This window comes from Solanum verrucosum, unplaced genomic scaffold (genome assembly GCF_900185275.1).
Source record: "Solanum verrucosum unplaced genomic scaffold, falcon-dt-bn FXZP01000040.1, whole genome shotgun sequence".
NCBI classification, from domain to species: Eukaryota; Viridiplantae; Streptophyta; class Magnoliopsida; order Solanales; family Solanaceae; genus Solanum; species Solanum verrucosum.
In genome coordinates, this window is record NW_026020323.1 from 2108857 (window position 1) to 2136697 (window position 27841).

The window sequence follows — 27841 nt, forward strand, 5'->3', positions numbered from 1 at the left end:
CGTAAAATATATAGTTTTGATGATTGACAACATGAATCGGGTTTACTAGTTACTTTTTATTGTCTTGAGTTTGTTCTTATCGATAAATTAGGTTTCATTATGATAAGGAATGCATGGTGTAGCTGATAGTGTATGAAATATTACAGAAGAAAGACTAAATTAAAGAGAAAGAAAGCAGAGTCCTAATAAGATTAGCAAAGTCAAAACAACACAAGAAAAAGACTCATGAGAATACAATCTCATTTTTCTTAAGCAAGTCGATGTCCTACAAGAAAAATCTTTTCTTTAACCCTAGGCATTGAAGGACATGGAGGTGTGATTATAAACAAAGAGGAAATCCTAATGAGATGATGATTGCACACAAGCAAATAATGTTCTCTTTCAATAATAGCAATTAGAAGTATGATCAAAGAACGCATGACAACACATTAAAGAATTAGTCTAATCATTGTTTAATAGTGATTGTGTCCACAAGTAGAATCAAGTTGTAAATTATCTTCACGAAAGGTAGTAGAGCCAATTGGTGTTTGTTCGGAGTTTGTTACAAGACAAAGTTAACGTCTTCGTCATAGAGTTCATCAATTGGAGTAAACTAATGTGGTGAGACAAAGGAACTGCAGAATCTGCATAGAGTTCATCAGCCAGCTAACTTACTGATTGGTTATTAAAAGTAGGTGACATGGTAGTTATTGTTCATAGTGTTGGATTTTTTAGTCGTTATTCTTTTATCAGTTGACCTAGTCTTTAGGATTTTTGATTCCTTTTTTGATTGTAGTAGTTTGCAGGTTGTTCTGTTTTTAAGGAATTAGTGCAGTAAGGTGTCATAGTTGCTTTAGGAGTCATGTGCTCTATTTTAGGAGTAAGTTGATAATGGGACTGATATGTGTCCTATTTAATTGATTATTCTGTTAAGTATTTGCCTATTTATAGGCTTGAAGTCATGAATAAAAGGATGTAGTGTTTTCAGCAAAAATTTTTCTCTCCTTACGTATCTTTTTATTTCTCCTTCTTAAGTTTCCATCAGTGGTATCAGCGCCAGGTTATTCAAAGAGTGAAAACAAGTGAGGCAGCCACAAATTTCTTTTCATATTATCTAATGGCTACTGAAAATAATTTTGTGCAAGCAGCAATTCCTCGCTTTGATGGTCATTATGACCATTGGAGCATGTTGATGGAGAATTTCTTACGGTCAAAAGAGTATTGGCCAATTATTGAGGACGGCATCAACACTCCAGCGGAAGGCGAAGTTTTGACGAATGCTCAAAAGGCAGAGTTGGAAGCAAAAAAGCTGAAAGATCTGAAAGCGAAGAATTATCTCTTTCAGGCAATTGATCGTCCCATCCTGGAAACTATTCTTTGCAAAGAAACTTCCAAGGATATTTGGGATTCCATGAAGAAGAAGTATCAAGGCTCAAGCAGGGTGAAGCGTGCACAGCTTCAAGCTTTGAGAAAGGATTTTGAAACACTGGAGATGAAGGAAGGAGAATCTGTGACAAACTATTGTGCTAGAACCATGGAAATAACCAACAAGATGCGCTTCCATGGTGAGAAGATAGGTGATGTAGCCATTGTGGAGAAGATTTTACGATCTCTGACATCAAAATATAATTATGTTGTCTGCTCAATTGAAGAATCAAAGGATATAGATGAACTATCTCTTGATGAACTGCAAAGTTCTTTATTGGTTCATGAACAGAAGATGAACAAAAGTTCTGGAGTGCAGGAGCAAGCGTTGAAGGCTTCTACTAATACTTATTCCAGCAACTATAGAGGTAGAGGTAGAGGCCGAGGAAGAGGAGATCGTGGAGGAAGGGGAAGAGGAGATCGTGGAGGAAGAGATTTCAGCAGAAATTGCAAAACCAACACTGATCAGTCTCAAGACAGAGGTCGAGATCATGACAAATCGAAGGTAGAGTGTTATAGATGTCACAAATTTGGTCACTATGCATCAGATTGTTACACTAGACTTCCTAATGACAAAGAAAAATGTGAAAGTGCCAATTTTGTCGAAAATAAGGAAGTAGAAACATTGTTAATGGCTGTCCATGGTGGAACAAAATATGAGTCTAATATTTGGTATGTAGATACTGGATGCAGTAATCACATGTGTGGAAGTAAATTTTCTTTTTCATCTCTAGACGAAAATTTCCACTCTACTGTAGCGTTTGGTGATTGTTCAACTGTGGAAGTGATGGGGAAAGGTGCCATCAAGATTAAAACCAAGAATGGTTTTGTGGAAACAATTACTAATGTGTTGTATGTTCCTGACTTGAAAAGTAATTTACTTAGTGCTGGTCAGTTGCAAGAAAAGGGTTATGTCATCACTATCAAGAAGGGCGAGTGTGAAATTTATGATCCTGTGAGAGGAGCTATTGCAGTAGTTCAAATGAGCTCCAACAGATTATTTCCACTAAGGATTGATAGCATTCAATCCTGTTTGATGGCTGAAGTAAAGGATTCATCCTTGTTGTGGCACTTCCTTATGGTCACTTGAGTTTTGGAGGTTTGAAAACACTCCAACAGAAAAACATGGTTACTGGTCTTCCTCAAATTACTGCACCTTCCAAAATTTGTGAAGAATGTGTTGTTGGCAAACAACATCGCTCTCAATTTCCCAAAGGAAAGTCATGGAGAGCAAAGGATGTTTTGGAGCTAGTACACTCAGATCTTTGTGGTCCGATAAACCCAACGTCTAATGAAGGGGAAAACCATTAAGGCTCTCCGAACTGATCGTGGTGGCGAATACTGCTCAAAAGAATTTGAAGAGTTTTGTGCAAAGCATGGCATTCGGAGAGAGCTTACACTGCGTATACACCACAGCAAAATGGTGTGTCGGAAAGGAAAAACAGAACCATCCTCAACATGGTGAGAAGTATGTTATTGAGAGGAAGCATTCCAAAAACTTTCTGGCCAGAATCAGTGAATTGGAGTGTTCATATTCTAAACAGAAGTCCAACTTTTTCTGTTAAAAATATGACACCCGAGGAGGCATGGAATAGGAGAAAACCAACAGTAGATCATTTTAGAATTTTTGGATGCATTGCATATGCCCATGTCCCGGATGAAAGGAGGAAGAAACTTGATGATAAGGCTGAAAAATGTATTTTTCTTGGTGTGAGCGAGTCTTCCAAAGCATATAAGTTGTTTAGTCCGTTGACTAAGAAGATTGTTATCAGCAGGGACGTTACTTTTGATGAGGAAAGCACTTGGGATTGGAATAGGCAGCAGCCTGCTACCCAAATCCTATGTGACAGTGACGTGGAACAAGAGCAATTTTCAGCACCTTGTACACTTGAAAATTCATCAGATTCGGCCCCTATAACTTCCCCACCAGTTGCTGTTGCAAATGAAGAAGCAACTCAAACTCTTGGGCGTGTTAGAAGAAGGCCTGCTTGGATGAAGGATTACAAGGTAACTGGAATTGAAGATCCAATTACTCACTTTGCTTTATTTTCAGATTGCGACCCTATTTTTTATGAGAGTGCTGTAAAGGAAGAAAAATGGAGAAAAGCAATGGATGATGAAATTGATGCTATTAAACGAAATGATACTTGGGAGTTGTCCGATCTTCCAAAGGGACAGAAAACCATTGGACTGAAGTGGGTGTTCAAAACAAAGTTGAAGGAAAATGGCGAAGTTGACAGGTACAAAGCGCGTTTAGTGGCCAAGGGGTATAAGCAACAATATGGGATCGATTATACAGAAGTATTTTCTCCTGTTGCTAGGCATGATACAATCAGATTGGTTATCGCATTGGCAGCTCAGAATTCTTGGCCTATTTTCCAGCTAGATGTCAAGTCGGCGTTCCTACATGGGCACTTGGAGGAACAGGTATTTGTTGAACAACCCCCTGGTTATGTTGAAATTGGAAATGAGCATAAGGTTTATAGATTAAAAAAGGCCCTCTATGGTCTAAAACAAGCTCCTCGAGCTTGGTATAGTCGCATTGAGGGCTATTTTCTAAAAGTTGGTTTTTCGAAATGTCCTTATGAGCATACACTTTTTGTTAAGATTGGGGATAAAGGAAAAATGCTCATTATCTGCTTGTATGTTGATGATCTCATTTTTACTGGAAATTGTGGTGTCATGTTTGAGGAATTCAAGAAGTCAATGATGGATGAGTTTGAAATGTCCGACCTAGGATTGATGCATTACTTTCTTGGCATAGAGGTAGTACAATCTGAAAAGGGGATCTTTATTTCTCAGAAGAAGTATATAAGGGAAATACTAGAAAGATTTCGGATGATGGATTGCAATCCAGTTAATACTCCTGTTGAACTTAGTTTGAAGTTGCACAAAGATCCTACTGGAATGAAGGTTGATAACACACTTTACAAGCAAATCGTGGGAAGTTTGATGTATCTCACTGCTACAAGGCCTGACATAATGTACTCTGTGAGTTTAATCAGCAGGTACATGGAGAATCCCACAGAAATGCACTTGCTGGCAGCCAAGAGAATTCTCCGTTACTTGCAAGGAACGAGAGACTTTGGACTAGTTTATAAGAAGAGTGAAAATTCCAATCTTCTTGGGTATACGGATAGTGATTATGCTGGTGATCGTGATGACAGGAAAAGCACTTCAGGTTATGCTTTTATGCTAGGGTCCGGTGCTATTTCGTGGTCAGCTAAGAAGCAACCAATTGTCACTTTGTCTACTACAGAAGCCGAGTTTGTTGCTGCGACTGCTTGTGCTTGTCAAGCTATTTGGTTGAGGAGACTTTTGGAGGAGTTAAAATTCAAGCAAGCAGAAGCCACTAAGATTTTTTGTGACAATGATTCAGCAATTCAGCTATCCAAGAATCCAGTGCTACATGGAAGAAGCAAGCACATTGATGTGAAGTTTTATTTCTTAAGAGATCTTAGCAATAATGGAACTATTGATCTGATTTACTGCAGGAGTGAAGATCAAGTTGCCGATATTTTCACCAAGGCCCTGAAGACGGAGTCATTCATGAAACTTAGAAGGCTGCTAGGTGTATGTACAATCAAAGATATAAACTGACTGTTAGAAAACATCAGTTTAAGGGGGCAACTGTTGGATTTTTTAGTCGTTATTCTTTTATCAGTTGACCTAGTCTTTAGGATTTTTGATTCCTTTTTTGATTGTAGTAGTTTGCAGGTTGTTCTGTTTTTAAGGAATTAGTGCAGTAAGGTGTCATAGTTGCTTTAGGAGTCATGTGCTCTATTTTAGGAGTAAGTTGATAATGGGACTGATATGTGTCCTATTTAATTGATTATTCTGTTAAGTATTTGCCTATTTATAGGCTTGAAGTCATGAATAAAAGGATGTAGTGTTTTCAGCAAAAATTTTTCTCTCCTTACGTATCTTTTTATTTCTCCTTCTTAAGTTTCCATCACATAGTACTGCAGAATCTTCTTCCATGACAATGACAAAGTAACAACAGTATGAGGATCCAAAGTTCATAAAGCTAAGGAACAAAATTTCGCAGGAGAAGCAATTTTTATTTGAACTTGCGGAAGGAGTGTTCCGACATCAAGGTCGTCTATGTGTACTTGATATGGGGAAGCTTTGGAAAAAAAATTCCAATAGAAGCCCATTATTCTCGTTATTCAACTCATCAAAGGGGGGCAAAAATGTACCATGGCCTCCGACAAATTTATTGATTGAATAGCATGAAAAAAAATATTGCAGAGTTGGTAGCTTAGAGTTTAAATTGCCAAGAGGTGAAAGTCGAACACCAGAGGCCTGGAGGTATAACTCAGAACATGGGAATTCTGACGTGAAAATAGAAAATAACCAATATGGATTTCATTACAAGGTTACCTCGTACAACGGAAATGTGATTCTATTGGGGTGATTATGGGCAGGTTGACAAAGTCAGTTCATTTCTTGTCAGTCAGGACAACATATATGATCGAAGATTATGCTAAGCTTTACATCCATGAGATTGTTCTACTTCGTGGTGTATTGATCTCTATTATTTCATATAGAGGGGCTTAATTTACGGCAAATTATTTGGAGATTCTTTCAGAAAAGCTTAACTATTCAAGTGAACCTTGGTACAACTTTTCATCTTTAAATTGATAGACAAGATGAGCGCACTATTCAAACAATTTAAGATATGCTATATGTCTGTGTATTGAAATTCGTAAGGAGTTGAGATGACCATTTATTTATAATTGAATTTTCTTATAATAACAACTTTCATGCAATTATTCAGACGACTTATGAAATATTGCATAAGTTCAAGTATAGGCATATTGATGTATTTTAATGGTGATTCGTTGTCATCAAGTGGTTTATGGTGGTTCAAGTGTTGAATGAAGACGTTGATAAAAAAAAAAGACTTAAAATTGTGGATGATGAAAACTTCGAGAAGTATGATGATATTTAGTTATTTAGGAAAATGGTGATACCTATGAGGATGGAATGTCGTGGTGGTGTCTCTAGAATTATTTTTTTTATGTATGAGGCACAAATATGATGTGGCACACAAAACTTGTATGACTCCATTTATTGGGAAAAGGTATAAATTCATCCTTGGAACTTGTCTCGAAAAGTCAGTTACACACTTAAACTATCATGACGACCTATTACACACCTTTACTATTTAAAAATGATTTTTTTTACCCCCTAAAACTGACGTGTCAAAAAATAAAAAATATAAAAAAAGAAAATTGACAGTAAATAAAGTAAAAAAATAAATTAAAATCTTCTTTTACTATCACCCTACCCCCACCCAACGCCTCTTGTTCTTCTTCTTCACAGGCAACCATCTTCTTCTTCTTTATTTTTTTTCATCATTTTTTCATACCCAATTTCCATCCATCCCACTATTACCTCGACCAAAAGCCTCTCCCCCCCCCCCCCCAAATCATATCCTATTTCAATGCTTATTCGATTTCATCATTTTCATTATATTTAATTTTTCTCTTTGGTAAGTTTAAAAAAATAAAATATAATGATGGATTTGTTGGTGTGGGGTGACAAAGAGGAGGGAATTGAAGGTGGTGGAGAAGAAAAAATCAATATTGACAATGGTGGTAGTGATATTTGGTGGTGAGTTTGTACCTTTTGATGGTGATAATGTAATTCTGGTGATAAGTGTTGACACCAAATTTTGGTATGATATTTCTAAAGTTAATACTTTTTAAGTATTTTATTTTTTAAATAGTTCAAAATACATGTTTTCCCATTTTAATGCAATTTATTGATAATTATCCTTATTCTCAAATTATTAGGATTTTTATCGGTTAATTCTCTTTATATTATTTTGTCACAACCGGTTGAATACGTTCAAATATTTGTTCATTTTTTATAAAATCATTATTTCTGTTAAATTGTATTTTTTACATGTCATTGGTTACGTTCATTACATTTCTTAATATTCATTTTATCTGTTACATTTGTTAATATTCATTTTGATAGTTTACACAATCTAGAAATTCATTCTGATATAGTAATATTTAATACACAGATATTTTATTGACCGGTGATTTTGACCCATGATTTTAAAATAATGGTATTGTAGTTTTCAACTCCCTATATAAAGAATAGTTTGCTTATTAGGTTAAGGGGGTGGTGGATAAAATTTAGGTGGTATTTTCATATATTTACAGGTCGTTTGGTAGAGTGTATTAGCAAAATAATGCATGCATTAATTATAGGAAAAATTACAGAAATCCCACATTTTAGTTTACTTATTACCATTATCCCCTATAAGTTTTACAAATCTCCAAAATCCCTCATTTTCGCACATCATATTAGTGTATCTCGCGCATCAGATTAGTGTATAATGTATAAAATATACTGTCACGATCCGATTTCTCGAATCATGATGGCACTTACTATACCCTACCAGTAGGTACGCCAACCCGAAACCCAGAATATCAAGCAATGAGTGTAAGGGTAGAAACTAGCGGAAACAATAAACTAAACAAGGACAACAAGGCGGAAGCAAACCAAAATAAATATATACAGAAAATCCCTCCCAGAACCTGGAAGTCACTAGTACAGAGCTATCTAATAAAGAGTACAAGTCTCAAAAGTGGACTACAACAGAGCGTGTCTCAAAAGCAACAAGACTAGCTAAACCAAAAGAATAAGGCAGAACAAATCCAAAACGCCAAGTGCTCGCCCTCGTCTCCGAGTCACAACTGCAAAAGAAGGCTGGAACTACTCACCGCTGATAACTGGTACTGGGACCTGCATCACGAAATAGATGTAGAGCGTAGCATGAGTACTAACACAACAGGTAGGGGTGTTCACATTATTGGTCAAAACCAAAACCAAACCAACTTAATCGATTTTAAAATTATCAAAATCAAACCAAACCAAATATAATATACATTTTTCGGTTTTGGTTTGGTTTGATTCGGTTATTTGGTTGTTAACCATACATAAAATGACTGGCATTACAGAACTTTGGATCATTGAATTTACTGAATAAAACTTCAAAATTCACTATTTTGGCATAGAAGGAAGAGACAATGACATTTTCAGTCCCACAATGAAATTTCATAGACACTCATATACATGAAACCAATAAGAAAAATGTTCTCACCTTGGACATTTTTTCTTTCATAAGTAAATTATAAATAATTTTTTATGAAACATATATAAAATCTTTAAAATTGTTTATGAATATGATATATTATGTATGTATAATAATAAAATTATGTATATAACTTGTTGGTTCGGTCCGGTTATTTCTTAGATTTTTTTCGAACAAAACCATAATCAAACCAATGACTATCGGTTCTTAACAATCTAAAACCAAACCAAACCAAAACCCAAATTAAATCGGTTTATTTAACCGGTTTGGTTTGGTTTTTCGGTTTGGATAGGTTTTTATCCAAACCATGAACACCCCTAACAACAGGTACTTAGTAGGCATCATAGGCCGACTGAGCAAAAAGGGTAAAAACAATATGAAATGATAGAATCTAGACACATAGAGGTCAAAACGGATACGAAAAGTAAGCATACGAGCATACCAGAAATAAACTAAGTACAACTAAACTAAACCTAACTGGACCCCATAAGCTCAAAAGGTATACTCGTGTGCAAGTTCAAATAAAACCTGAACGGACCCCCATAAGCCCGACAGGTACACAGAAAAGCTAAGTCTGCTTAGAAAGAAGAAAATCGGGCTCCTAGCCCAAAGTAACTAAGATAATCCATCAGACTCCACCCAGCCAGCAGTGCACTCCCAGCCCAGCTCAACTAGAAAGAATGACTCAAGGGGGCACCTAACCAAACAGTCCACTCCCAGCCCAGCTAGAAAGAGGGACCCGTGAGTGAGGTAGATATCGGAGTCGTCCTACCATGCAGTCAGCTCCTAGCCCAGCTAGAAAGAGCAACCCGGGGACACCCAACCAGCAGCACACTCCCAGCCCAGCTAAAAAGAGAGGCCCGGGGGCGATCACCGATATCACCGAGTCTACCCAGCTCAGCTAGAAAGAACGACCCGGGGGTGATGGTATCTCCAATAGGATCCAATCCAACAACAACCACTGTGGATCACCGTCCACTCTAAGAATCACATAAAAGGCTCCAAGCCTATACTATCTCAATCCCGCGCCTCTAGTGATGCATCGGACCTTCAAGAATACGTCGGAACTGCAGAATGAGAGGGAGAAGATACATAAGTACAACAAGCAGCGATAACGCCTAATCTAAGGCTCAAACTATCAGACTCAAGTCTGTTACTCCAGTCTACAAGGAGCTAAGTCATCCGAACGACGTCGATAGAAAGTCAAGGCTATCCAGCTTACACAGGTCATAAGTCTAAGGCAATGCTAGCCTAACCTAGACTAAGGACATCATGCTTACGATTGAGGATGAACAAGGCATGCAACACATAACATACAAGCATACAATAGCATTTAGCACATAAACATGCAACTCTACTAAATCGGTTAACATGATACTACACTCGAATATGGCCAATCGATCCTAACATGAGGTATCTAATCAAAGTAAGATAGGAAACTGGTACCCACCCCTAATTCACTCTAATCGACATGCTTTTACACAATTAAGCTCAATCTAAAAGAAAGGAAGCCATAGCCTACCTTAAGGTTGACCGCGCGCGCTTCAAATCAATTTACCGGAGCTTGTCCTTCCCGAATTTTGACCCTCCACAATTTGATTAATTTTTAAGCTTCTTAAATTTTAAACAATTGGAAATAATTGTTTTTTGAAAAATCCAAAATGTTTCAGGCTTGGTTTTGTTTTGTTTTTAGAAGCAATTATATATTTCTATATTTATATACATATAAGTTTTGTGTATGACTTTGGATTTTTATAAATATTTTTAAAAATTCGTCTAAAAAAAATGTGTTTAACTTAATACTTATCTTATTTTCCTTAAACTAATCAAAATTTTAATTAGTGTTGCAATTGGTATTATTTTCGATAATTAGTTAATTATTTCACATATGTAAAGAAAGAATTCAAGAAGCTTATTAATTTATTAGATACATAATTTATTTAGTTTCAAATTTTATCATCCTTGTCATTCTCAAGACTCAGGGACCAAGACTCTTTATTCTTTTTAAATTTCAATTTGGACTTTTATATTCAGCCTGATAGTTGTGTTTGAGCCCAAATTTTCCATTCCCAATTCCCAAAGACCAAATCCAATCCAATTCCAGAAGACCTATCAACATACTAATTCAACCCAACAACCGGCAATACAACGCTTTATACCGAAACGACCCAAAACATGAGATTCAACCAAGGGAAAGAATCCAAAAGACGCCAAGATTCCTTTTTTGCTTAGCTTGTTTTGTCACGCGGAGAGCACGAGCTCTTGTACCCGTGATACAGTCCAAACATTCCCAGATGGTATTATCTTACAATTTCAGATTTTTCTTTTCCAATTTCTTTCAAAAATGGTACGAATTCGTACACTAGCTAGGGGGCAATCCTTATCCGCTCAAGGATTTTGAAAATTTCCCAATTCCCACATCGTTTTCCCCCTCAAATTCGACCTAGAAGATGCCCTATAAATACCTTTTTTGCTCACTTATCAAAGGAGGGAATTTTGGGGAAACCAAAGAGTACCCTAAGTTTTTTGGAAATTCTTGGTTTCATAGTTTAAAATTTTGTGGCTTTTGTGGTTGTTTGAGTTGAAGGAGGTGATGGAATCGTCTCCGTCAAACTCGTTTTCCGGTTCGCTGCCTAGAACCAGGTAAATTTCTCTGTATTTCAGCATTTTCCGGCTCTTAATTATGTTTTGTTCGTTGAAATAGTGTTTGGTATTAGCTGCTTTAGCATAGAAAATTAAATAGCTAGTTTTTTCATTATCTTAAGTGTTCTTTTGTGGTTGTTTATTCAAAGTAAAAATTAGCTTCGGCTTAGTCGTTTTTGTTATATAATATTCCTTTCATTTCCAGTTTTGGGCATTTCCTATAATCACATAGATTAGCTAAGTTTAGCTCTTATCTTTTAGTAAATAAATTTATTTAGGGAGTTTCAATCTTGTCATTGCTTATTTCTATTATGTATCTTGATAGCTAGCTTTGTTTTTTTTTTCTGAGTATTATATATAGTGTGCTAGTTTTCGATTTTCTTATGAAGAATGATCTTGTTTAAATTACCTATTTGAACTTGCCTATTTTATGTATTCTTCATGGTTGTTTCATATACTTGAAAAAATGTGTAGGTGATTTCTCTGCTTAGTCGAGTTCATAAATCTATATATGTGCTTCTAGTTATTGTTATTCTTATTAGATTTTGTAATCCATGTTATATAGTTGTTATTTTCTGCCTTAATTTGTTATCTTCTGTAGTAAGATTTTTACTTCTATTTTTATCAAAGCTCCAATCTGTTTTATAAATGCTAAGTTGGGCAATTGTTGATTTGTTGTGTTAAGGAGAAAACTAGTTGTTGGTTTGCTTCTTTACTGTCTTTAAAATGTTCCGATTGCTATTAATATGAAAAATGTCTTTAGTTCCTACCTTAGTTTCTTTGATCCATAGTTGTGCACCCTTTACAATATTCCATAGCCATGTTCTTCTTTTTAGATTTTAGCATTTGCTTCCCTTAAGTTGTTGGTTGTTTTTCCTTTTGTTAGATTTTTGACTTAAATTCTTTAAGTTAGGCATGTGGTTTTAATATTGGATAGTATTCTAGTAGCAATATATAATGCAGATTTGTCTATTCTTTGTAGTTGTTCTTGATACTTCCCATGGGTAGTTTTAATTTAGAGAATATCAATTACATTAGTAACATGGATCCTAGATTTTTTTTATGATATATATGTTAGTTAGTTTACATCCTTAGTTGATCTTGATTTGATTAAGTATGTAGTAGTTGGATGTTTTATGGTGTTTGACAATTTTGGTTTTCATTAAGGGCAATAGAACTTTGGTAGAAATGGGTTTATTAACTGTGATGAAGGATAAAAATTATCAAAATGTTTGGGTTTAGTCCTTCTAAGTGATGCTATTGATATCGCATTTGTTTAATTATTTTTGTGTAGTTACGCTTAATTCCTTTTATTGATTAATATATGCAGTAGTTAAGCTTGACCATATATTAGTATAATTAAGTTCTCCTTTCCAGTTTACATTTATTGCATTTTGAGATGAGGTTTCTCTTTTGAACTTTCTAATCTTTTATTCCTTTATTTCTTGGTGTATGAACACTCTCCCATTGAGTCCACTTGGACTCTATCTCTTGCATTTTCCTCTCTTCGAGTCAACCTCATCCAAGCCGATCAAAAGGAAGCTAATATTATTGTGTTAAAATCCCAAGAAAGTAGCAGCAACAACAGACTTAAAAGGCCGAAGACGAAGAGCAAAATTGGGTTGAAACCCCCAAAAGACAACAGCAGCAGTAGCCTTGAAAAGGCTGAAATTTGATAATTTTTGGACTCTCAAAAGTCCACTAAGTGCAGCAGATTTGCAGCAGCCTCGAAGGGATGGAAATAGCATTTTTCGGACCTTAAAAAAGGTCAAAAACAGCAGCAGTAGCAACAAATAAGAAGCAGCAAGTGGACTTAAAATTGTCCAAGTTCTATTCGCGCTTTTGTTTTCCTTATATCGTGATTTTGTGATAGTTTATTTTTAGCTTCTAATATTATTTTTGTTAACTTAGATGAATCTTTTGGAGGTTTCTAATGACTCTTCTATTTCGGCATTTGTTTATTTAAATATTCAATTTTTTCGAAACTTCTTTTAAGTTGGGCAATCTATTCTCCAAGACTAACTTGAGAATTATCCATATTCTTTCATAGTTAGTATTTAGCTTTCAAATCCACGTCTAAGTAATTGTGTCGATTATTCAACTCAAAAACTTGACTCGAATAAATTATTAAGTTAAAATTTTATTTTTGACACTTTAACATTTGAAATTATTTCATTATTTGGGATAATACAAATGTACAAATATCAAAGGATTTCTCATTTAAAATAATAATAATAATAATAATAATAATAAGATTTTCAAGTAATTTAAGTTTTTCTTTTAAAAACGGCCAAGCTTTTAAATCCGTCGGTCAACCGCGTGTTAGCGGAGTCTCTAAGATGCATAAACCCTTCCTTAGAGAATTATTTGAACTCTTACCCAACTCTGGTTTATTTTAAATGTTTTTCTTTCAAAAGACCACTTTTAAATGGTTTTCTTATTTTTTCCTAAAAAATTTAGTGACGACTTCCAAATTATAAATTTTTCCAAAAACTTAAACAAGAATTGCCAAAGTTGCGAAGATGGTTTCGAAACCTTAGTTTTCGAAATCGGGTCGAAACAGAGGTATCTAATCAAGTAAGGTAGGAAACTGGTACCCACCCCCAATTCACTCTAATCGACATGCTTTTACACAATTAAGCTCAATCTAAAAGAAAGGAAGTCGTAGCTTACCTTAAGGCTGACCGCGCGAGCTCCAAATCACTTTACCGGAGCTTGTCCTTCCCGAATGACCCTTGAACGATGCCACTCTATTAAATATAGGATCACAACGTTAATACGGTCGTTTAGACACCAAAATCACAACAAACAGAGACGGGTCAATTTTTGGAGTCACAACGGAAATCATGGGACCCGCACCGAACTTTCTGAAATTGACTCCTTCAAGAGACCCTAAACAGCGCCCCGAACTTGTGTTCCAAAATGGAACACAATTCAAGGCTCAAAACACAGCAAAAACCAAAAAGCAAGAAAACCACACTTTAATCAACCTAAAAGAAAACAACAGCAGTCTAAACTCGGAATTAACGAGAATCAAAAAGTTCCCAGCACTCCTTGAACACTCTACGAGGTAGCCACGATAATTCCCAACATGTAGGACTTCGAATCACCCAAAACCGAGCTAAAATGAGTGAGATATGACCAAAACAAGAATGCCAAATATAAAGGCTCGAAAAAGGGTACAATAGTCAAGTTAATCACGAAATTACCTCGAACTACGTGCACCCGACAACTTCCAAACACTTTACAGCGAAGCCACCGAAAATACGAAGCTCCCGCACTCGAATCACCTAAATCGGTTGAGAGATGAGGGTTTTAAGTTTGAAAAAAGTTGGCTGATATAGCTGCATTTATAGCAGATATTTCTGCAATTTTTTTCCAAAACATAAAAACTCTGACGGGGTGCTCCAAACTCGTTTGGAACCCCGTGCTTGCAAACGAGATATGCAACCATACCAAATTCGATATTTCAAACTCAATGGCGCAGTCAAAATTTTCATACGAGGTCATCTTGACAAAAAGTGGGTCCCACACCCAAGTGTTATTTTAAGTCAAAAACCACAAAAGGGCTCGAAAAAATATCGAAAACCTCGGGACACAAAAGAAGGGTCAATCTAGAGAAAACTCAACATTCTGAAGCTAACCGCACTGACGAAATTCTCATCCGAGCGCGTTTACTCAGAATGTTGACTAAAGTCAAACTTAGGCTTAAACTTAAAGTTAAAACGCTTAATCACACCGACTCACACTAAAAACCTCGAGAGTCATGCCGACCATGCTAACAGCCTAAAATGACATTTCCGAAGCTGATGGAATCGTTAGAATTGGATTCTGATGTCATCTTCTTGAACTTTTGATCGAAAATGATCGTTCAAGGTTCATAAGCTCCAAAAACACTAAAATTCGCATAAAAGCCATACGAACGACCCGGTGACTGAACTGTCAGTCCCAACAAATTATAAATGACTTGGGGTTGCTACAGGAACGCTCTAAACGACAAACAAAAGGCAAAACACAGAAATGACCAGAAGGGTCATTACATGTACATCAGATTAGTATATCATGTATAAAATGTAATGTATCTTACTTAACGATTAATGTATCTCGCGCATCAGATTAATGTATCAACGCTTATATTATTGTATCCGTTTGAGAGACTTCTGTAATTATAAATTTTTAAATGATAGGTTGTAATTTTGCCTTAAAAGTATGTGATTTATGTAATTTGCCCATTATTATATGTATTAGTAATCCTTTGTTTGGTGCATTTTTTCATGCTATGTATAACTAATGATTGCATTAGTTATACACAGGGGCGGACCCACGTAGTTAGTTTTGACTCCGGAATTTTTTTTGTATATATATATATATAGAAAATATGATAAATACATTATTAAAGAAAAATAAGCACCCATAGAACAATAGTAGTCGTGGGTGCGCTGGTTAACACTTGAAAAATAACGTACGCGAAGCATGAGGGCGAGGGTTCGAATCCCGTCAGCCCCATTCTTTTTTTTTTAAAACTTTTTCTAGCGAATTTTGCACCTTTTTTTTACTTTTCCTTTTTTTAATTAAGGGCTTATTTTACTCCGAATTTGTACTTGTTTTGACTTTTCCTATTCTTAATTAGCTTAGGGTGACTAACTTTTTCTTTCTTTTTTATTTTTAACTTTTTCTATGTTTTAAAACCTTTTCCACTGCCCACTTTTATGGGATTTTTTCTTTTAACAAAAAGAGGAAATCATTCTTCTTCTTCTTCTTGTTTCAAAGAAAAAGCAGCCAGCCCAACAACAAACTTCAAGCTTTTTTCTTTTCAAAATCAATATAAAAGCAAGGTAATAAGATTTGATGTTTGATTAAAGTTAGATAATGAAAAAAAAGGGTTAGGGAAATTAGGTTTTGAGATTTTCATTGCTTATGGCTAGTACTCTTTAAGTCTTAATTCTTAAAATATATTCCACATACTTTTTTTTGTTACTTGATAAATAGATTTAGACTTTAGAGTCTCACATATTAGTGTTTTGTGATTAAAAATATATTTTTTGAATACTTTGGAAATAAATTTTTTTCTTACCAACTTACTTGATTCAAAAATTAAATTTTAGGATGTATACAAATAACAAATTGTGCAATTGAAAATTTTGTGCTCATTGACTCATATATTGCTAATTATTGCTTGTGGTGTTGAAAGATCAAATAGATATATTAATTGGTGTTTGGGTTGTTGATAGAAAGTTATAGATTTCAATAAAAATTAATTGAATTATGTGAATTAATTCTATGATAAAATTGATTTTTTTGCAGAAATTTATCTTTGTAAATTGAGATGGATAAGTATGTCACAAGATCGAAAATTCGACATCCAAGTTCTAGCTCTACTCATGCATCTACCGCTTCAACCATAGCGCCAAAAATTCAAAAGAAAACATTTATTTCAGATGTTGATTTAGAATCTCTTGAAGCTGATTCGGGAATTAGAAAGCCAATTGCAGAATATAATCCTAATATACGTGATGATATTAGGAGATATTATATTCTTAAAAAGCCTTGCCAACCTAAGGATCATAAATTTCCTAAAACTAAGTTTGGGAAGGAAATGCGGCAATTTTTTCTTAATTGGCTTAATGGTCGTAAGTGGTTGGAGTATAGCATAACAAAAGATGTTGCATTTTGTTTGTGTTGCTATTTGTTTAAAAATGAATGTGAAAGTCGTGGATATGTGGTTGATGTTGCTTTCACAAAGACTGTCTATAGAGCTTGGAACAAAGCTACTGAAAGATTTAGAGCTCATGTTGGAGATATAAATAGCATCCACAACAAGTGTTTCAACAAGATGCTTGATTTGATGAATCAATCACAGTCAATACGCACTTCCTTTGATAAAAAGTTCAAGAAAGAAAAAAGTGAGTCTCGGCGTCGCTTGAGTGCTTCAGTTGATGTGACAAGATTTCTCTTGAAATTAGGATTATCATTCCGTGGACATGATGAGAGTCGATCTTCTTCAAATAGAGGTATTTTTCTTGAACTTTTGCAATGGTATGGAGATATTAATGAAGATGTTGGAAGCATTATTTTAGAAAAAGCTCCAAAAAATGAAATGATGTGTTCTCCAAGTATTCAAAAGGATATTGTTGATTCTTGTGCTAAGGAAACAATCAAATCTATTCTTGAAGATTTAGATGGGGATTATTTTGGGATACTAGTCGATAAATCAGAGGATGTATCACACAAGGAGCATATGACACTTGTTTTGAGATATGTTAACAAAGAAGGAGAAGTGATAGAACGATTTGTTGGTATTATTCATGTTAGTGATACATCTGCTTGTTCATTAAAGGAAGCAATATACTCTTTTCTTTCAGATCACTCCTTAAGTCCATCCCAAATATGTGGGCAAGGTTATGATGGAGCTAGCAATATGCAAGGACATCTAAATGGTCTTAAAACTTTGATTTTAAATGAGACTCTATCGGCATATTGCATTCATTGTTTTGCCCACCAATTGCAGTTAACACTAGTGGCTCTTGCAAAGAAGGATTCAAATGTAGATGACTTTTTTTGCTTAGTTACTAATGTGTTAAATATTGTTGGAGCATCTTTTAAGCATAGAGATTTACTTCAAAAACACCAAGCTGAACAGTTAGAGGAGTTGCTCATATCATGGGAAGTGCATACTGGGCGAGGATTAAATCAAGAACATGGGCTTTAGAGGCCAGGTGATACTCTTTGGGGTTCTCATTGTAGAACATTAGATAATCTTATTGTTCTATTTCCATCAGTTATTCATGTGCTTGAATTTACTGGATGCGAGTGTCCAAACTATACTGATAGACTTCTTGCTAAAACTCTTGTGGATACGATTTAGAAATTTGATTTTGCCTTTATGTTGCACTTGATGTGGAAAGTTCTTATGATGACAAATGAATTGAACTTCTCATTACAAATGATGGATCAAGATATTGTCAATGCTATGGGATTTCTTGCTCTTACAAAGCAAAGATTACAAAATATGAGGGATAATGAATTAGAATCATTAATGGATGATGTCTCTTCTTTTTGTGATAAACATGATATAGTCATTCCGGAGATGGATGCTAGCTACTTCCTGGGAAGTCAAAGCGTAAATCTCTTGATGTTACATATTCTCATCATTTGCGTGTTGAAATATTTTATGTTGTTATTGATTTGCATCTTCAAGAGCTTAATAATCGTTTTGATGTTGTGAGTACTGACTTACTTCTCGGTATGGCTAGTTTGAATCCAGTTAATTCATTTGGTGGTTTTGATAAGGGCAAGATAATGAGGTTGGCTGAATATTATATGAATGAGGTTGACAGCAACAAGCTTTGGGATCTCAGTTTTCAGCTTGATAGCTTTATAGTTTATGTCTGTGGTTCTGACAAGAGGTTCTTCAACTTGAAGGGAATTAGTGATCTTGCTAAAGTATTAGTCAAGTCAGATTTGCATCAAATTTGGTCACTTGTTTATTTGCTTATCAAGTTGACTCTCATTCTTCCCGTTGCTACTGCTTCTGTGGAACGAGTTTTCTCATCCATGAAGTACATTAAAAATGAACTTCGCAATAGTATTGGTGATGAATTTTTGAATGGTTGTTTAGTTTGCTATGTAGAGCGTAAGATATTCGCAAATGTAAGCAATAATGCTATTATTTATCGTTTTCAACATATGAAAAGTCGTCGAGCACAATTATAACTTTAAGACTAGAAGTCTCTTTTTGTAATGATAATATTACTAGTAGGTCATTGTGACTTATAACTAGTGGTTGTTTTTTATGATGATAATATTAATCGTTGTTTTATTCTTTATACTTTTTTTTATTAAAGAGTTTGAGTTAGTATATGTTTACTTTTTTTATTAAAGAGTTTGAGTTAGTATACGCTTACACTATGTGATTGCTAACATGTTTATGTTAAAGGAAGTGAGCACCCACAACCTTTAAATCCAGGATCCGCCACTGGTTATACACTATATAGTGTATTGAGAAGTGTATTACTAATACCATGAATTTCTAGGTATTAGTAATGCAAAGGATTTAATACATGCATTAATATGGTTAAACACTCAATTACCCCTCAAAAGTACATTTACATCTTTTCCACCATAATTATGAAGGATATTTTTGTAAATAAATATTTTTGTACAATGCATACTATTTTTAATACACCAAACCAAACAATGCATAAGAAATAATCTATGCATAACTAATACAAGTATAACTAATACATGCATTACTAATACACTCTATTGGTATTATTTTTATACACTCTACCAAACGACCCCTTAGTGTTTAAGAGATTTTTTATTGTTCATTATTTTTCCGGTGACTAATTCACCGGAGTTCCGCCGGAAACCGGCGAGTCCACCACCAAACAGACCCAAAAAAACCCCACTGTCTCTGGTCTTTTTTTTCGGCGAAACGCCACCCTCCAGACCACCCAACACCACCAAAACCCCACCTTTTCCAGCAATCAAACAACTCTCAAGTGTCCTTCTCCTCTCCAGATCTCCACCACAAACCCCACCTAGAACAACCTTCAAACACTTCCAGCAACACTAAAAAATCACCTGTTTCCCTCTCTCCAAACGTGCACAACACCCAGCCAACCAGAAACACCATTTCCGATGGAGCTCGAAGCTCAAGCGGAGCAAATAATAAGGAACCCGTGCTCAGTCCCCTTCCCTTTTCCCTTTTTGCGATATTTTATTTATTTTGCAGGTGTCCAAATCTGTACATTCCGGTGAACAACCATCAGAAATAACCAACCTTCAACACCAAAATCCCAGCCCATTTCCCTCTCCTTCACCAGACCCAAACCAGCACATACTACATCAAACAAAACCCCCTTCCCCTTTCCCTTTCACAATTTATTTTTGATTGTTTTTGCAGCTTTTACGCGAACCAGCGAGCTCGAAGCTCCGACTCCGGCTCTGGCGTGGCTCCATCACCGGTATACCATAACCAGTTAACTAGATCTTGCACCAACGAAGCTCTTACACCATTGGAAAAATCAATATATATAGTGCTCACAAATCATTGTTCCAATCACAAACTCCATCTCCGATAATGTGGTACTTGTTTTAATTTTCTTTCATTTTTCTACTAGAGCTATATATATTTTGTTTATTTTATTGAGTTGATTTTATGTGTTTTTGATTTCTTGATGATGAGTTATACATTTACAGTGAGCATCAATTGAGTAAATTGAGCAGGAGGTGACAAAAAAGTGTTGAAATTAAAATTGGTGACAAAAAAGGACTGACCAAGTCAAACTCTTTTTTAATTAGTGATTAAGATAATTAGGGTCTAAAATGTAATATTTAAAACTTTTAAACTTTTAAAAGTATTCAAAATAACCCCAACTTCTCATTGTGTTTCTTTTTCTTTCAATTGATGTGAACAAGTTAGGGTTCGTCTTCTTCATCTTCGACTGTCATCTTCGTTTTTGTTTGTCGTCTTCTTCGTCATCGTCGTCATCTACCCTCAAGGTAACACTTTTTTCTTTTCTTTCATTGTTAGGGTTTTGAGAGTGTAAATATTGAAAATCCATTGGGTTGTTTATGTTTATAATTTTTTGTGTTAGTTTTGTCCAAATTATCACCTGCATTTCTGGAGTTCATTGAGAATTCTCTATCTGAAAATGTTTGTGATGCTGAATTTATGAAAATTCAGCTGATTTTTATTTTTATGCATATGATGAGAAGTAAACCCTTCATTTACTTAGTTTAGAGAAATTAGAGAGCTAAATGTCACGTCCCGCCACATCACAATTAAATTTAGCGTCCGGATAGGGGCGGAAGGGTCTAGAGTTGTGGAGAGGTTTCCGGAAGACTCTAGAACCTTTTAGATTATTCAAGGAGGCTAGAGAATTCCCTAGAATTCTCTAGAATAAACTTATAAGACAATGGAAGGTCCTAAATAGTCTCCAAGAAAGAATTCTCTAGAATGTGTAGAGAATTCTAAAAGAGGGACTAGATATTTTCTTGGAAAGCTTTAGAATTTCCTAGAATTAGTAGAAGATTCTAAGGAGGGACCAAAGTGTAAATAATTTAGGGACTTGTAAAGTAAATATTAATTACATTTTAGTCCCTATGAGGTAGTATAAATAGTGGTGCCCCTCATTTGCAAGGCACCAACCAAGAACCAACCAAGAAAGTGTAAAGCATTCTCCAAAGCAATATAAAAAGCCTTCTTCCAAAATTCTTTAAGTCTTTCCTTAAGCATTCTCTTAGCGATCTAGTCTTAAAGGGCTTACTTGAGCTTACAAGATCGTGAAAGATTCGTGAGTAAGTTGTCAAGTGCCGCACGGAACTTTAGTAAGACTCTAACTCCGTGACAACGTGGTATCAGAGCCAGGTTCGATACTAAGGGAATGACAACCGAAGGGGATGTAAACGCCGCTAGCACCACCAACATTCGTCCGGATGGTGGAAAGAAGTCCCGAAAGGGAAAGAAGCACCAAAAGAGTCATGAGGAAATGCTACTGGATCCCACACCAAGCGAGGCGCTAACATCTCATCCACCTTCGACCACCGAAGCAAGTGACGATGAACGTGGCGAGGAGCCTATTGACGTCACCGTTGGAGAAGAATGGGTCGCAAGGGTTGAAGTGGTGAGGCAGGCCGTGGAGATATTAGGCCGGCGTTTGAACGTGGCCGATGGCAAATTCAAGACTCTTGAAGACTTCACCCTTGAGGAGACCGAAAACATCCGCAAGGAGTAGGAGGGATGTCAGCGGGCGGAGTTCGAGATGAAGGAGGCTATCACTTCCTTGGAGTGTCGGCTCATGGAGGCGTTGAGCACGATTGAGACCATGAAGGCCGAGATGAAAGCACTCAAGGAAGGTGTGGCAGTTGGAGGATCATCGTCGCTTAACCGAGATAGGGAGGCCAGGGTCGAGGCTCCCAAGCCACCTATGTTCAAAGGCGTCTGTGACGCGCAAGAGGTGGAGAATTTTCTTTGGCATTTGGAGAATTACTTCAAGTGCAACGGGCTGAAGAGCGACGAGAGTAAGATCAACACCGCTTTGTTGTATCTTTCGGAGATGGCTATGCTATGGTGGAGGCGCAAGGAGGCCAAGATAGGGAAGGGGACATGCACCATCAACACCTGGGAGCAATTTCGGGAGGAGTTCAAGAAAGCCTTCTTCCCTAACAACGTCATCTATGAGGCGAAACGCAAGTTTAGGGAGCTGAAGCAAACGGGTAGCATCCGCGCATATGTGCAGGAGTTCACTACCCTCACCCTTCAAATTCCTAACCTCACGGATGATGATATGTTGTTCCACTTCATGGATGGGCTGCAAAATTGGGCCAGGACGGAGTTGGAACGTCGGCAAGTCAGGACTATAGATGAAGCCATCACGCAGGCCGAAGCTTTGACGGACTTCAGGCAGGAGAAGTCGGACAGAGCCAGAGGAGAAGAGATGAGAGGTAGTCATGACCATGGTGGGGGAGATCGTGGAAAAGGCGAGGAGCAGCGGCCACATCCCAAGAAGCATGACACCTATAAGTCTGATGGCAAGAAGTCTGGACATCATGGCAACACGGAGAGGAAGACAGAAGTTGCCAACAAAGGTGGCTGCTACATATGCAGCGGGCCGCATGGTTATATAAGGTGCCCTGAACTGAAGAGCCTTGGTGCCATCTTGCGAGAGCAGAAGGAGAAAGACGCCCAGGAGCAAGGACAAGGCGAAGGGACGACGCAGTTGGGCTTGATAGGACTATGCGGAGCCATCACGAAGCAGCCAGAGAAGCCAATAGGATACGGCGCGCAGTATGTCGACCTTAAGATCAATGGAAAACCTGCTTGTGCCTTGGTCGACACGGGTGCAGAGGTCAATCTTATGACCAAAAAGGCAGCAACGAGGTTGGGGTTGAGTTACAGTTCAAGCAATGCCCAACTCAGGACGGTCAATGCACCCCCGACTCCTGTGAGTGGAGTCACGCATGGAGTGAGCATCACGCTAGGCGAGTGGCAAGGTAAGACCAACTTCACTGTCGCTCCGTTAGATCTCTTTGACATAATTCTTGGGCAGGAGTTCTTCCAGCAGTGCCACGCGGTGATCGACCCCTACCTCCAACGACTTCTAGTCATGGAGCAAGGAAGATCATGTATGGTGACCATGGTCAAGGTGCCGAAGACGGAAGGACAAGTCCGCCTAACGGCCATGCAGCTCGAGAAAAAACCCTAAGAAGAAGGAGTCGACACATAGAGCCACCATTGCAAGTTCGAAGAAGGACAATGGTGCAAGAAGGTCCTTGCCACCGTGCATGAAGAAGGTGTCAAAAGAGAACAATGTCGTGATGCCAAAGAAGCTGCCGAGGCGCGCACATCCGAAGAAGGAGATGAGTCATAAGTCCGAGTTAAGAGGGCTATGGAAGATGTTGAAGGCGTTGCGCAAGGGCCTTAATCGAGTCAATGGACTATTGGTCGTGCACGCACAAGGCTCAGATGACGATGTAGCAGCAATGTGACGCGGTCGTCGCATCAATAGGTGGGGGAGAGTGTCACGTCCCGCCACATCACAATTAAATTTAGCGTCCGGATAGGGGCGGAAGGGTCTAGAGTTGTGGAGAGGTTTCCGGAAGACTCTAGAACCTTTTAGATTATTCAAGGAGGCTAGAGAATTCCCTAGAATTCTCTAGAATAAACTTATAAGACAATGGAAGGTCCTAGATAGTCTCCAAGAAAGAATTCTCTAGAATGTGTAGAGAATTCTAAAAGAGGGACTAGATATTTTCTTGGAAAGCTTTAGAATTTCCTAGAATTAGTAGAAGATTCTAGGGAGGGACCAAAGTGTAAATAATTTAGGGACTTGTAAAGTAAATATTAATTACATTTTAGTCCCTAGGAGGTAGTATAAATAGAGGTGCCCCTCATTTGCAAGGCACCAACCAAGAACCAACCAAGAAAGTGTAAAGCATTCTCCAAAGCAATATAAAAAGCCTTCTTCCAAAATTCTCTAAGTCTTTCCTTAAGCATTCTCTTAGCGATCTAGTCTTAAAGGGCTTACTTGAGCTTACAAGATCGTGAAAGATTCGTGAGTAAGTTGTCAAGTGCCGCACGGAACTTTAGTAAGACTCTAAGTCCGTGACATAAAGGACAATATTGTTGGTGTGGGGTTAATGTTTAATATATTCTAAACGATAATGGTGTTATGGGATTTGTTAGAGTTTGGATGTCTCATAGAATCCAGAGACATGGAAGATGAAGGACAATGCTGTTGCACTTAAATTAGGCTCAGGTAGGTCAAGTGTGGGATTTTTAATAGAACTCTAAATAGCAATTGAAAGCTATGAACTTGTACAAGTTTAAGAATTTTGCGAGTGAAAAGCAACAGTTGCTACATTTATAATTGTTTACCCTATTTCTTTATGTGGTTTTGAAACTAACTTTCAAAATTATCTAAATGATAATGAATTGTCTTTTTTATTATTACATTTTGAATTTATTGTTTTTATATGTAGATTGTGCATCCATGACTCCAAGGAAAAAACGAACAACTCCTACTAAAGAGTATGAAAGGCGAATCAAAACACAAAGATAAAGAGAAGAAGAAGAACTAGAAAACACAAATTTGAAAAATTCTATAGAAGAAGAAGAAGGAGAACATGAAATAGATGTTTCTTCTACAATTTGATGAATTGAAGGGGCTGCTTGTGTATATGCATTTTACCACTATTTGCTACACTTTTAATTCACTTTTGTTGTACATTAGTGAATATGGTATTTTGAATTTGATGAATTGAAGGGGTTGCTTGTGGATATGCATTTTACCACTGTTTTGTTGCACTTTTAATTCACTTTTGTTGTACATTAGTGAATATGGTATTTTGAATTTGATGAATTGAAGGGGCTGATTGTGGATATGCATTTTTACCACTATTTTGCTACATTTTTAATTCACTTTTGTTGTACATTAGTGAATATGGTATTTTGAATTTGATGAATTGAAGGGATTGCTTGTGAATATGCATTTTTACCACTATTTTGCTACACTTTTAATTTACTTTTGTTGTACATTAGTGAATATGGTATTTTGAATTTGATGAATTGATATTTTAATCGAAAAAAGAATTGTGATGTTGTTAGTGAACTAGTTGAAGGTGAGGATTTGACTCATCCATTTGTTGAAATTCTGTACAGCAATTAAACAAGTTCTTGTATTTTTTACAGTAATTGCTAAAATTCTCTACAACAATTAAGCAAATTGTTGTATTTTTCATAACAATTGCTACAATTCTCTACAGCAATTAAACGAGTTGTTGTATTATTTTACAACAATTGCTTAAATTTCTACAACAAGCACGAAAAATATTGTACTTTTCATAGCAGTTGCTGAACTTTTCTACAGCAAGTAAGAAAGTTGTTGTACTTTATATAGCAATTGCTAAAAAATTCTTTAACAAGTAAGCAAATTAATTGGCTAATTGATTGTTTATTGGTTGTAACACTCATATTTTATGATAAATAGAGTAGTGTTGATTTAATTTAAAAATAAAATTTATATTAGATGGTGATCTTGTATAATGAGATAGTTATTTGAGATACTAGACGATCAATTCCATTACAATTTCACATGTAATCAATTTATAATGAGTAAATGATTGTTTATTGATTGTAACACTCATATTTAATGATAAGTAGAGTAGTGTTGATTTAATTTAAAAATAAATTTTATATTAGATAGTGATCTTGTATAATGAGATAGTTATTTGAGATACCAGACGATCAAATTCATTACAATTTCACATGTAATCAATTATAATGAGTAATTGATTGTTTATTGGTTGTAACACTCATATTTAATTATAAATAGAGTAGTGTTGATTTAAATTAAAAATAAAATTTATAGTAGATAGTGATCTTGTTTAATGAGATAGTTATTTGAGATACCAGACGATCAATTAAGTAATTTCATATGTAATCAACTTAAATTGATAAATTGATTGTTAATTAGTTATATTAATCATATTTCATGTTAAATGGGATAGTTTTGACTAATTTTAAAAGAAAATATAGAATAGCTAGTAATTTTATTTGAATATGCTACAACAAATAAGCAAATTGTTGTACTTTTCATAGCAATTGCTACAATTCTCTACAACAATTAAACGAGTTGTTGTATTGTTTTACAACAATTGTTTAAATTTCTACAACGAGCATGAAAATTATTATACTTTTCATAGTAGTTGCTAAACTTTTCTACAGCAAGTAAGAAAGTTATTGTACTTCATATAGCAATTGCTAAAATTCTCTACAACAAGTAATAAAGTAATAATAAGAATAACAATAAAATCAAATATGCTGCTCACAATAAAAAACAACAACAATTAGTACCAAATAGTTAAGATCAAATGTGTTCACAAATAATAACAACAAAAACAACAATTAGTACCAAAATAGATAAGATCAAATGTGTTCACTAATAATAACAACAAAACCAACAATTAGTACCAAAAAAGATAAGATCAAATATGTTCACAAAAAACAAGAAGAACAAATGTGTTTTTATGCAACATTTCGCTCGGAGCATGTAGATCCTTAAAACACCTCTAGGTTCATCTTCCAAAAGTACTTAAACTAAGTTGATCATTTATCTTAAAAGGAGCCGTCTTCTGCTTTTCACCACAACTATGCAGGTAAGTGATCACAATATCTTTCAACTCACAATTTAATTTACAACAAGTAAAGATTTTATTCACAAAATCATCATATGCAATATCTCGATGCACAATCATCGCAATTGTCACGGCCAATTCTTTACTCTTTCAACGCCAAATATAACGATTGTTGGACTCAACCCATTGACCATTGCAATCAACTGGTACTACTATTCTATCTCCCATTAATGATGCTGAAGATACCTGAAAATATTGTAACTTAGAACTAAAAAATTGATCATAAAAAAAATTATATTAAAATATCACAATTGTTGTAAGTTATTCAACAACTGCTAAAATAGATGTATCAGTTGCGGCAATTTATTCAACAACAACATTCAACAATTGTTGTAAATTACTGAAATAGTCATATCACTTGGTGAAAATTATTATACATCAATGGCAAGAACAATAATACAAAAATCAATTTTTTAATGAATAATACACACAAACAATACTATTAACTTGTTAAAATGATTGAAAATTACTTGTTAACAAGTAATTTCTAAAGCTTAGACCTTTTCAAATCACATGTTAAATTAAAATTTGAGATTTTCCCTTCTCAAATTCTTCAAATAAGAAATCTACAATAAGTTGCAACACCAATAAAAGAAGAAGAAGAAGAAGAAGCGCTAGTGACGAAGATTAGAAGCAAAAAAAATGTGAAAAGAGCAGGACGTTGGGAGAGAACAAAAAAAAACTGATTTGGGGGTTTTCCTATTTTAGAAATTAGGGTTTAATTAAATTTGGGTGAAAGTGTAGAAACAAAAACTTGAGGACCTATTTAATTATTTTTTAAAATTGATTAAAAATTTGTCACCAACACTTAATAATTAAAACTAGAGTCACTCTTTTTATATTTCAACACTTTTTTGCCTATAATTCATTCACCCATCTTAGTTGTTGATAGTTGGTAGTTTATAATTGAGGAAATACATCAAATCCCCCTTGAACTTGGCTACAAAACTTACTTTAATACTTTAACTACACGGACGT

At 35.7% G+C, this 27841-nt stretch overlaps 1 protein-coding gene across 1 annotated transcript; it reads left to right on the forward strand.

The window, feature by feature from the left end:
* Positions 1-16487: 16487 nt before the first annotated feature.
* On the forward strand, positions 16488-17870 carry LOC125835542 (uncharacterized). Its single transcript, XM_049514665.1, has one exon. It carries the CDS (start codon positions 16488-16490, stop codon positions 17868-17870), a length of 1383 nt encoding a protein of 460 aa, XP_049370622.1.
* The last annotated feature ends 9971 nt before the right edge of the window (positions 17871-27841 follow it).

Excerpts from the sequence above, each read along its gene's own strand:
- LOC125835542 (XM_049514665.1), top strand. The coding sequence starts at position 16,488 with ATGGATAAGTATGTCACAAGATCGAAAATTCGACATCCAAGTTCTAGC.